This window comes from Mustela nivalis (assembly GCF_964662115.1).
Source record: "Mustela nivalis genome assembly, chromosome: 2".
NCBI classification, from domain to species: Eukaryota; Metazoa; Chordata; class Mammalia; order Carnivora; family Mustelidae; genus Mustela; species Mustela nivalis.
This window is the reverse complement of record NC_139021.1, coordinates 34223966-34236632: the sequence shown is the minus strand read 5'-3', so window position 1 is coordinate 34236632 and position 12667 is coordinate 34223966. Positions and strand designations below refer to the sequence as shown.

The 12667-nt window shown below is 44.0% G+C and overlaps 1 protein-coding gene across 15 annotated transcripts in view; it reads right to left on the bottom strand.

The window, feature by feature from the left end:
• UBR5 (ubiquitin protein ligase E3 component n-recognin 5) overlaps nt 1-7985 on the bottom strand; it is a 138327-nt gene extending 130342 nt beyond the window's left edge. For 9 of the 15 annotated variants that reach the window (XM_082721271.1, XM_082721274.1, XM_082721273.1 and 6 more), the window contains exon 1: nt 7406-7499. In XM_082721271.1, coding sequence (XP_082577397.1) covers nt 7406-7467 — 62 coding nt within the window. In that variant the 5' untranslated portion in view covers nt 7468-7499. Of the gene's footprint in view, nt 1-7405 lie in introns of all 15 variants that reach the window. The other 6 variants (XM_082721264.1, XM_082721276.1, XM_082721269.1 and 3 more) reach the window with 5 other exon arrangements.
• Nucleotides 7986-12667: the final 4682 nt, after the last annotated feature.

Below are 12667 nucleotides of genomic sequence, written 5' to 3'. Positions count from 1 at the left end.
GAACTGATGAGAAAAGGAAATAAAAATCTATCCAGTCATTCAGTCCACACTGCTTCCTACACTGAACGCAGTCTTATCTGTCTACGCAATCTAGACTACCATCAATACTAATGGATTCTAAAATAACATTGCTTTATATATACAATTTTTTTTGATTAACACAAAAATTTGCTGTTAGGAAAATGTAGATATCTTAAAAGTAGCCTTTCGTATGAAAAATACTGTAATAATATATTAGAGTCAAGAAAAATTTCAAGGATATAAAATTATACCCAGGATTATCACAACTATTATAAAAACAAACAAAAACTATCCAGGGACAGAAAAATAGACTAGAAAACCAACCAAAATGTTAACAGTGGTAGCACTACTAAACTTTTTAAATTGATCTTCTGTATTTTCTAGATCTTTTTTAAGAACGTTTCTTAAAACAAGCAATTTTTAAGAACAAGTAAGTAAAAACTAGGGAATATCCAGAAACTGAAAGCAACCCAAATTTAAATTATCAAAAAGACAGATCTGAAATTGTGGCATATCCAGACAATGAAATACCATCACTAACACAAAAGGAAAAAAACTACTACATGCTACATAAGCTAAGTAGAAGACACCAGAAACATGATTCCATTTCTACGAAATTCTAAAGGTAAAATTATTGAGACAAAACAGTGGTTTTCAGGGACGGGGACAAGAGAGGGACTGAGAGTGCAAAGGGGCACCAGTGAAGTTTTTGGGGTGATGGAAATGTTCTATGTTCTTGACTGGGGTGGATACACAGCTGTATACATTTGTCAAAATTCAAACTGTACATTTTTGGTAAGTTATACTGTCAAATATACTTCAATAAAGCTGATTTACAAAATAAAGAAGTTGAAAACATTTTATTAAGGTACATGATACCATCAGAAACCAAATAACATTACTCCTGCTACAAAGACAAGAAAATTGTGCCTTATTTACACATGGAATAACATTAAATTTTAACTTTAATATCCTGACAAAAATGAGAATGTCACAAAACAGTTACCAATGAACTTACCGTATCTCTCATTTTCAAGAGATTTATGACCACAACACTGATTCTATCAAGAAAGTAATACGAAATATGATCTCATTAGAGAATAATGTCTCATAGCCAAGTTCAATTTACTAATAGTCTCACTTCTGTACACTAAATTAGAAGAATCGTGCAAACTTTTCACAGGACTTACTATTCCTCAACATGCCCTACAGAAAACCCTGCAGTTTCAAAAATCCCTTCTTACTCTCATTACAAGGGACTGCTAACACAACGCTCTCACGGGAGGTTAACAAGGGACAGCATCAAGATGCAAGGAGCCTTCAGATCCCAGTGTGATGCTATTCCTCCTTCTAAGGCTACAATCCAAACAAATTTTGTCTTACTCTTTAAAAAGTCAAATTCTGTAACATGTCACAACCCAATTAGTTCTATCACGTAAAACTGTTGATGAAAAATAAGCATTTATCTGACAACAGGAAAATCTAAACAGACTGAATTTGATATTAAGGAACCATTTTAGGTGGGTTGGGTTTTTTTTAAGTCTTCATCATTGAGATGCATACTGAAGATATATTGATTAAATTATCTGATAGGGAAAGTGTTGAAACCAGACTGGCCATCGATGGGATGACTGCTGCGATTAAGCGACGATTGTTGTACCTGTGTGTTCAGCACCCTACTGACTCCACATCTGTGTACGCTTGAAACTCTCCATAATCAAAAGTTTAAAAACAATTCTCAGAGTAAAACCTAAAAATCAACTATAATAATAAATCAACAATTCATCATCACCGTGAGCCAGGAGAGGCTCTGTTCATTGGCTCAGAATGCCAAGGTAGCAAAATGACAGAAAAAGAGACCACAAGCCGAGTTTGTTTTAATTAGAAGTGATACGATAAAAATGGAGGAAAGAAGACGTAAGTAGATTCTCCCCCAACATAAAACGGCTTCCTTCAATACACCCCACAGGAGCTCCTGAAGTGCACTTATTTCCTAAAGATTTTATTTTTTTAAGTACTCTCTACACCCAACGTGAGGCTCAAACTTCTAACCCAGAGATCAACTGCCGCCCGCTCCACCAACTGAGCCGGCCCTGCGCCCCTACCGCAGTGCAATCTGACGCCGCCTTCGGTGATGCCACTTGCCTTTACAGACTACTTCCTAATTGCTAGGGAAAAATCCTTCTCTGCCTTAAAATTCAGCCCCTTACTCCTAGTTGCACTTCCGTGTACTGTGTAATTTCTTTCACAAGTGTCTATTTACTCGTAAAGCTACAATGTAGTCCCCGATTTCTTGATTTGATCTGCCCCTGTGTGTTCTGATGTTCATTTTTCATTTGGCTATTTCATACCCTGTCTTTAAGCTTGCTTTCCTCAATCAGCTTCACTGAATCATTTCAGTTAAACTTGCCTGTACCTTCCCAGTCCAGTCCTGCAGCAGCACTGTGCCTGGGAAACCACCTCAGTAATCCCGCCCGACTGCCCTCTGGTCTGCTGAGGTGATGCTCTATCTCACACAGACCAACACGTGTGCGCTTGGTGTGGCATACTGAAATTTCAGGCAGCTTTCCACTATTAGAACATCTACCCACCACAACCTTTGTTCAGCTCCATGCAATCCCTGGCATGTTTTCAGAGGCCTACTGAGAGGGCAAGGATATCCCAGAGTCTTTAAAACCCAAAAGTTCCTCATAAAAATCAGAACCACTTCCAGAATGCCGTGGCCCATGCAAAAAAGCACTTTCTACAGCACTGTCGTCCAACAGAACCTTCAGTTACAACACTGTCCTGTGTGCTGCTCACTACCTGGGGCTACACTGGGCACTCACGATGTGGCTCGAGTTGCCAAGGAACTGACTTTTTAATTTTAAGTAGTCACAGTATGAGACTAACAACTTATACTGCTGGACTTTTTCTTCATAAAAGTCATTTCCATTTATTTTTACATCTGTTTATACCCAAGATTAGCTAGGACAGTTGGTCAACCCCAGCACAAGCAGAATTTTGGACAGGATAAGCCTTCCGTGTGGGAGCTATAGCATGCACTGTAGGGCATTCCACAGCTTCCCAGGCCTTTACCCACTAGAGGCCAGCAGCAGGGCTCCAGCTGTGACAAGCAAAAAAAGGATCTCCAAACACTGCCAAATATACCCAGAGTGGGGGTGAGGGGGTACAAGTGCACCCAGTTGAGAACCACTGATTTAAGGCGAAGTCTGGATTCTGCACTCAATGGTAAGGATTTTCTAGAGCAATCTCTTTGATTTCCTGCCTTCTGATTTTAAAAGCAGTTAAAAGTAACCACCTCTTCATATTTTCCACATTACCCGCATTACAATATTTGTGTTTCCTACCCACTATCTCAGTTGTTCCTTACCAACCTTGAGATGGGTACTACGCCTGACTTAGAGATTGGGGGGGCACGGGGGACAGGAGGAGAAACAGGGAGTAAGTCTCGAAGTGGTTAAATGACTGGCCAACCAGCACATAGTTAATAAGCAGCAGGACTGAGACAAACCCAGATTTAGGAATTCTAAATTTCTAACTCCTCTATTATCTTACCTGGTAGCTCACAGTACATGAAGGGGAAGCTCCTTAGAGAAAAACCCTTTTGATATGACAATCTCAACCCAGACTGTTTGATTGCACAACACACAACAATGCCAAAAAGCAAAGCTCACAGGAAAATTCCACATAGACAAACAATGAGAACTGGTTCCTATTGTAACCAACCTGCATCGTGAGAAAGAATTCAGGATAAGGACAAGTCACGGCATACCCACATCACTTTAAAAATGCCTCTCCCTAGGCCAGTTCTAGGAAACGGTTAAGAGGGTCAGCCCCCTGACAAAAGGCCTAAGTGGAAGGAGGAGGTGAGGGGAAGGAGAAATCCAAGCTCTAAGCCTAAGACAGGTGGCTGCTCTAAGGCTGAGCTGCCTCAAATGTGACCATATCTCTGAACACTGGCCACATGCAACAGTGGAAAGAGACCTGGACTGGGGGCAGGGGTGGGGGTGGGGGGGATGTAGACCTCATCTGTCAGTAGCTCACTGTGTACCCCTGGATGAATGCCACAAAGCTCTGGGCCTGTTTTTTTCAACTCATTACTGAAAAGACTGGTCTATGTGACTTCTTTGGCACTTTCCAGACCTTAGCAGGCACTTCCAGCCCTTCCCTCAGAGTCATTTTCTCGATGTTCTTTTGCTGTTTCTCTGAGACCATGAATGATTCAAGCAGGAACATAGTACTAACTCAAGAAATTCACTAGAAAGAAAATCAAAATGTCACTAAAGTATCTGAGCAGGATGGTTTCAATTCACCACAGTGAATATTTGCATAGGGCCAGCCACTGGGCACTAGGGACCTTGTAATCATCCTGGGAAGCCACAACCAACATCCTAGGCTCTGAACTACTCTCCTCTGCCCTAGCCACCCCCACCTACATTCACCAACTGCATTTATTATTTGGTCTCCCAATGTAATGATTAAAAATTTTAATCCAATACAGAAAGACTATTACCAGAATTAGCAAGTCTGAAAACACAAAGAAAAAAAAAAAATCACATAAACTTTTGCTCTACTGAGTATATTTGAGGTATCAGAGACATCACATCATTACACTGAACAAAATATCTGACTTTTTATAGGATATGGCTATTTCAAAATGAAAACTTATTTGGAGAAGAAAATATCGATGTTTTGGGGCCCCCTCCATTTTCTTTGACTCACCAATTTATTTGCAGTACCATACTGCTCGGCCAATCTTACTGCTTTTCATGCAAGAATCAAGTCCACTTATTTAAACCCTTTTTTATCCCCCAAAAAATCATTTATCATTTCATTCCTGATGTAGACACATATTTCATATAAAAGTCAAGCTATAGTGGCACACTCTTTCCGATTACCAAAACTTACTACATCTTGGTAAAAAGTTTTTGATCTGAAGATGAAAATGTTCTGGGCTTCTTGTTCTAGTTAAAAGGCTCTAGAAAGCCAGTCTGTTTTGTAAACAGATTTTTGCAGCAAAAGCTTGATCTGGTAACTCTGCAAGGAGGTCTGCAAAGAGGATCTTTCCCTCTGAAGAGCAGACACAGAACAGCTCCACCAGGAGTCAGTTACATCAGAACAGGGTGCATGGGTGTCTCAAATGCTGTCCTCACAGATCTCCACAGACCATTCTACCCGCTCAACTCTATGTCCCCAAAATCTTACCCTCAGTGCTTTCTATCTTCTCACATGTCTGCCACCCTGATGTGCACATTTTATAATATGAATCAAATCCACTTCTGTTTCATAAAAACTCAAAGATGCTTTAAATAGTCCTCATATTGTCTACTCACACTACAGGAATCAAAACCAAAACTGATTACTTCTTTACATCAGGAATGACAAAAAAGGTAGCTTAAAAAAGGATCCATTACTTGTAAATTCCCCAGACTAGCTGAAGTAAAATGAATGTTCAAAAATGAATCAGAGTGCCCAAGACAACTGGCAAAATGGGTTTTGGCAGACAGAGTCAATTGAGTAAGCTGGTCAGAATTCTTGGTATATATAAAATAGGACTAATACAGAAAACGTGGCCTACCTCTCTCCTGCCTGGTGCAGTTTTCTAAGTTACAAGACACGTTCCAGGACAAGCACTACTAACTCGGTTCTATGAGTGACAGCAGAGCTATCCTCAAGAAGAGCCTGGTTCTAAAACTTACAAAAATAACCTTATTTCAAAGTCTCAGGGATCTCCATCTCTAATGAAATAAAAATCAGAGTAAAAATCACATAACAAAATGTTAAAATCTATGACAAAACTTATTTCAGTACTTTCAGAAAGTATTGCAAAATGTTCAAACACTAACATGTTAAATACACTATAGCTACAGCAAAGATTGGACAAATCTGAACCCAGTGCCACAACCTGAGCCGCCAGCTTTCGCCCCACCTGAGGCGTTTAGATACTCGGGAGACTCAGGCCAATATCTTAGCAGCAAGTTAGGCCTCTTCCTCCCTCCGGGAAGCGCATGACAAACGGCGTCATGCAACTTATGTCACACCGTCACTTAGTAAAAATCATATCTAACTTCTAATCTTGGGTCCAGATGGCCATTCATACTCAAAAGATATAGAAAGCAGCTATATCACTGGGGGAGAAGGAGGCTTAAAATGCCCCACTTTCTGGCCCCGTAAATATTCAGACCATCATTAGATCAGAGTCCTAAATTCTAAGACTTACTTTAATGGAGGCCTCCCTCAACCTTCTCCGAGTCCCTGTTTTGCAACAGTGAAGGAACTTTTCCTGCTTTATCTTAGTTCCCTGAGAGCATGCGGCCCTGCAATTCAATACCCTAAACTGGCAGGGAACGGTGGAGGAGGCAAAGGGAGGAATCCACAGCCAAAATAGCCTTCTTATTAAAGACGACAAAAACAAAAACAAAAAACACAACACCATAATTCCTCCTCCGCCCACTGTAAACCCATCCCAGAAATTTACAGCTTGTTAAGAAAGCAGCATTGCGAACTGCAAACCTAAGAGTTTTCCTTTGACTCTACGCACGGTTTTCAGCTGTCAAATTACAACTCAGGAAAACACTATCATTAGAATAAAAAAGGAAACAAAAAAAGCTCGCACCATAGGGGCTGGGAGAGGGAGCACACCAGCCCCGTTTCGGAAGAAGGAGAGCAAAGGGAATCCAATCCACTTCCCCACCCCCGCCTGAATTCATCCCCTCCCCGGGCAGACAAACCTCACTGCAGGAGCTCAAATTTAATAATAATAACAATAATCATGGCGCTTCCTCCCCCCCACCCCACGCGATCTGCCGGGAATCAGCCTCCCCATCCCCCGGGATCTCCAGGCTTGGCAGGTCCAGACCACCCCACCGGACAGAGCTCCCGGGGGCCCGGGCGAGCCCGGTCTACCCCGGGGCCTCTCGCCCCGCTTCTCCTCTTCCCTCTCTTTTTACCTCCACCATCCCCCATCCGCATTGTCTGTCTCAATTCAACTTTGACTAATATGGATTCCTCGGGCCTGGGCCGGGCGGTAATTACAGCCCGCCCCCCCTCCGGAGCCGAAACCCCCCCCCATCTCCACCGAGTTCAGCGCGGCTCCTCGGAGGGAGACTGGAGGGGGGGGGGGTGCAGGGGGAAGGAGGAGGTTGCAGCGCGCTTCCCCGTCTACATCGCGGGCACCGTCTACAACGCGCTCCCCCCGCGGCCCCGGACCCCCGGGACCAGAAGTTTGCCCCGGAAGGGGCCTAGCCGGGGGCAGTGAGGACCCCCCCCACCCGGCCGGCCGGCGCGTAAACACGGGCGCCCGCCCCGGCGCGGCCCCGTGGGGGAGGGGAGGGCGGGGAGGCGCCCTTCCCCCCGCCCGCCCGCCCGCCGGCCCTATTACCTGTCATTGAGCTGGTCCTCGGTGCCCGGCAGCGGGTGAACCACGAAATGGATGGACGTCATGGTGCTTCCTTCTCGTCCTCCTCCCGAGGACTGCCCCCTCCCGCTCTCGCCCACCCCCCCCCCGAACACCCTTCCCCTCCCCAAAACCCACTGCCGCCGCCGCCGCCTCCCAGTCCCCAAATGGAGGGAAGCAAATGCGCAGGGGCCGCCGCCGCCTCCCTGCCGGGCGTGTGTCCGCGGCCCGGCGGTCCGGCGGGGCCGGCAGGGGCGGATCAACACGCCACCCGCTCCCCCCGCGACAGCGCGCAGGAGTGCGAGGCCGGCGGCCGGGACCCGGGGCGCGCCGCCGCCAGCGGCGGCCAGGCGTCGGGAGAGGGGGCGACTGGGGAGGGAGGAGAGGGGCGGGCTGCGGGGACGGTGTGGTCCCGGCGGCGGACGGGGTCCGGACTAGGGAGGTGGGGAGGGAGATTAGCCCGCACCGCGCGTCACTGGCGAGAAGCCGCCGCCGCCGCCAGCACCGCCGCCGCCATCTTCACTTCTGCCCCAGTTTCTCCGTCTCGCAGGCTCCGCTCCCGAGCGGCGGGGGAGGGGCGAACGGGAGGAGGAGAAGGAGGGAGGAGACCGGCGGGCGGGGGCACGGCTGCGGGGGGGCGGGGCTCCGGGAAACGGGCGGTAAGGCCCTTTCGATTGGGCGGCTCAACGTTGTCGGGCCACGGCGCTGTAAGGCGCGTGCGGATTGGTCCGTTCGGCCCCGAGCCCAGCCCCCCGGGAGGTGGGATAGCTCCCGAGTGAGTGTTCCGGAGAGCACGTGTTAGGGAAGGAGGAGGCGGAGGGGAGCTCACTGGGGCGGGGAAGAAGTCTGGGAGGGAGGCTAAGTGTGTGTCCCCGGAGAGGTGGAAGGAAGAGGGGCTCCTGCGCTTCTCGCTCTGATTTCCCTGGGGCAGCCCTAATTATTCTGCGGATCTTTACGGGGTTTTTGTTGTTGTTTCTCGCCCTTCACCCGCAGTTAGATTTAAAGTAGAAGTGCAAAATCACTGAAGGGGCAAGAAAACACAGCCTTTTATTGGAGAAGTAAGGTAGTTATGTAAGGACCTTTCCAGAAGGTCCTATCGTAGGATCAGAGAGAGCTGACTTTGCAGCAACTTCTTTAATCACCCTACTCTCCCCAGAGTCCCCAGCAACACCATCACATACCCGTACAAAGACAAAATGTGGAAATTTCCACTAATTTCCTGATTTAAATGATTCATGGGGGTTTTAAACTACTTTTAAATGAAAGATGATATATCTCTCCTACAAAGGCGTTCTTCAACTCATCATCAGTGGGATCAAAACGGCAAATTCTTGAATGGATCCTTTTTCTAAGAACTCCTTTTTTCTAGGGAACCAGTTCCCAGCTTTCTTCTCAAGGCTTCCATGGCTCCTTCAAAAAATCAAGTACCCCTTTCAAGGCAAAGAGTGAAAACTAAGCTGCTTCTCCAGTTTGTGTGGATATTCGTTAAATCGGGGGTCCTGGGAAACATTCTTAATGTTAAATATCGCTTTTCTCCTGTTACTGCATCACATACGCGCGCACACACTTTTGCTTAGGAAGTTCTTTTGAGCGAAATATATGAACATTTATTTATAAATGAGGATAGAGTAGGTACCCCCTTGAGACAGATAATGGAACAGTTTTGTAGGTCACCAGCTCCAAAATTGGCCCAGATTAGTTTAGACTAAAAAGTGATTTCAAGGCTGGTTTTTAGTCCTCCAAAGCCACAGGGAAGCAGGGTAGACCAATGGACACTGCTAGTTTTAGAGCCAGATAAAACTGGATTTCTGTCCTGCTTCTGCTACTTAACTACGTGACCTTGATTAAATTTTTTGGCCTATCATAATGTCTTTTTTCTCCTTTGTAAAATATGCCATAGTTACAGATCTACAGAGGGTTATGGTGAGGTCTAAATAAGATAAATTTATCAAGCACCTGGAGCAGTTCATAACACTAGGTAGGCTCAGCAAATGCACACTTTCATGTGTCAACGGTGCTCAGTATGTGCCACTTGATACACTTACGTGTTCTGATACTCAAATCACGCTATGGGGTAATTAATATTACCCCCATTATATAGATGACAACACTGAGGCTCAAGCACTTTAGGTAAGTGTTGAAGATGAGACTGAAACCCAGGTCATCTAACTCTGAGTACGTTGCTCTTTCCACTACACCACAGCTGCCATCTAGTTAATAATTAAAAGGGGCAAATTATTCAAAGCCATAGGAAAAATGTGATATGACAAATGCAATAAGAGTGCTATAGAAGTTAACAAAGGAAGTGATTCAAGCCAAGACAGTTAAGAAAAGTCATTTAAGCTGAACTTTTAAAAATGTTCATGGAAAACAGAATATCTAGCTTAAACTTATTTATATCTGTCTCTGAACAAACTCCATACCATACCCATCTATTACTTCTTTCTTCCAAATTTGTTTTTCTTCTTTTTCATTGTGATTGCACCCTGTTTGCTTGATTTATCCACTCCTACTTTCCAAGTTCTGAGACTTTCTGTCCTGGTTGAAGGCCAGCCTTCTCACTCTAGGCAGCCCATTCAAACTGCACATTTGATCTTTGATGACCATTTTGGAATTGCAATGTTTTCTTCTTGTCCTAGGCTGGCTTGTTAGGGAGAATTTTCCTCTTCTAGATCCCCAACACTGTGGTGGGTCACACTTTGCGCAGAGAAAAATAAGAAATAAAGGCATGGAGTTTTGCAAGCCCATCACATAGACAGGGCAGGAAGGAATACAGATAGAGAATGGAGATCAGCAGGGTTTAAGGAGAACCTTTCTGAAGTATCAAAAGTATAATACAAGCCTAGAAAACAACACTGGGGGAGAGGGTTCTTTTCTAAAAATTTGGACTAATTCTCCCTTTGAAAACAAATGAATGGAGAAATGAGACAGGAATGGGAAAAAGCTTGATGAAATATGGGCTGATGGATGTTTTAACACTATGGATAACTGGAATGCAATCCAATGGGGACCATCTGAGAGACTGTGGGGGGACATACCTCAGAGTTATCTCAGTGAGAGGGGAGGGAGCTAGAAGTATTTATCCATCAACTCCATCCCTCAGTGGTTGAGGACTGTTCTTGGGTTAGTTCCCTAACACTTTACACACTCCCCACTTGTGGGTAATGCATACTCTTAAGGCGAAAGAATGAAAGAAAAGACATTACCAAAAAAAGGAAAGAGAAAGAAAGAAAAAGAAATGTGAGAGATTTTTGACAGTCAACCCATCTTAAAGGGTACTTTTTTTTTTTAAGATTTTATTTATTTATTTGACAGAGAGATCACAAGTAGGCAGAGAGTCAGGCAGAGAGAGAGAAGGGGAAGCAGGCTCCCCGCTGAGCAGAGAGCCCGATGTGGGGCTCGATCCCAGGACCCTGAGGTCATGACCTGAGCTGAAGGCAGAGGCTTAACCCACCGAGCCACCCAGGTGCCCCTAAAGGGTACTCTTTAAGCAAAAGAAAAATGATCCCCCAGTGTAAGCTCAGAGAGGCATAAAGGTATGAAGAAGAATGAAAACAGAAGAAAATATGTAGGTATGTAAAAGTTGACTGAGTAAAACAACAGGGCTTAAAAATCCAAAACACTGACACTAAATGCTGGCAAAATGTAGAACAACAAGAATGGGAATGCGAAATGGGATGGCCACTCTAGAAGACAGTTCGGTGGTTTCTTACAAAACTAACATACTCTTAACATATGATCCAGTAATCACACTTCCTGATATTTACCCAAAGGACTTGAAAATTTATGTCCACATAAAAATCTGCACACAGGTGTTTGTAGAAGCTTATTCATAGTTGCCAAAACTTGTAAGCAACCAAGATGTCCTTTAGTAGGTGAATGCCTATATCTGCAGAGTGCATTATTGTTCAACACTAAAAAGAAATGAGCTGTCAAGTATGAAAAGATATGGAGAAATATTAAATGTATATTACTAAATGAAAGAAGCCACTCTGAAAGACTGCATACTCTATGATTCCAACTATATGACATTCTGGAAAAGGCAAAACTGTGGAGAGAGTGAAAAGATCAGTAGTGGCTAGAGTAGAGAGAGGAATGGATAGGTAAAGCCCAAAGTAAGTTTTAAGGTACTAAAACTGTTCTGTATGATGCTCTAATGATGGGTATGTCTCATTATAAATTTGTCTAAACACACAAAATTTACAACACCTAGTTGGGATCAAGTTCCGCATCGGGATCCCTACTTAGCAGGGAGTCTGCTTCTCCCCCTGACCCTCTCTCCTCTCATACTCTCCCTTTCATTCTGTCAAATAAATAAATAAAATCTTTAAAAAAAATTTTTTTAAATAACAAATAAATAAATAAAAGGAAAAATGGCTCCGGGCACCTGGGTGGCTCAGTCAGATAAGTGTCTGACTCTTGATTTGGGCTCTGGTCATGATTTCAGGGTCCCCAGATCAAACCCCACATCAGGCTGCTCGCTGGGCATGGACCCTGCCTAAGATTCTTTCTCTCCTTCTGCCTCTGCCCCTTCCCACCTCTCTCTCTCTCAAAAAATAAAAATAAAAATTTAAAAATTAGAAGAAAAAAAGGAAGATGACTCTGCTTTAGACCATACAGAACTTTAAAATTTTTTTAAAATCTTATGTATGTATGTATTTATTTTTTTTTTTTTTTTAAGTAAGCTCTATGCCCTATGTGGGACTTGAACTCAGGACCCCAAGATCAAGAGTGAACTCATGACCTTGAGAACAAGAGTGGCACGTTCTACTGACTGAGCCATCCAGGTGCCCCCCCCCCACATATAGATATGCTAATTCAAAATGGATCATAGACCTAAATGTAAGAGATAAAGACTTAGGAGTCTTAGAAGAAAAGATAGGAGTGAATCTTCCTAACTTCAGATAAGGTGATTGTCTCTTAGGGACAAAACAATTAGCAAAAATAGATAAATTAGATTTCATCAAAATTTAATACTTTTACCCTTCAAAGGACACCAAGCCAAGAAAGTATGAAGGCAATCCATGGAATGGGAGACACTGTTTGCAAATCATGTATCTGATATAAAACCAGCATCTAGATTATTTGAAAAACTCTTATGATTCAACAATCAAAAGTCAAAAATCCAATTTAGAAATGGGTGAAGAGGGTCAGAAAAGGCTGATGAAGAATAAGAAAGGAGAAAGCACTGGTTTGTAAAGATGTAGAGATGTTAACAAGCAGCAGATAAAAGGCAGAGTGTTCTAC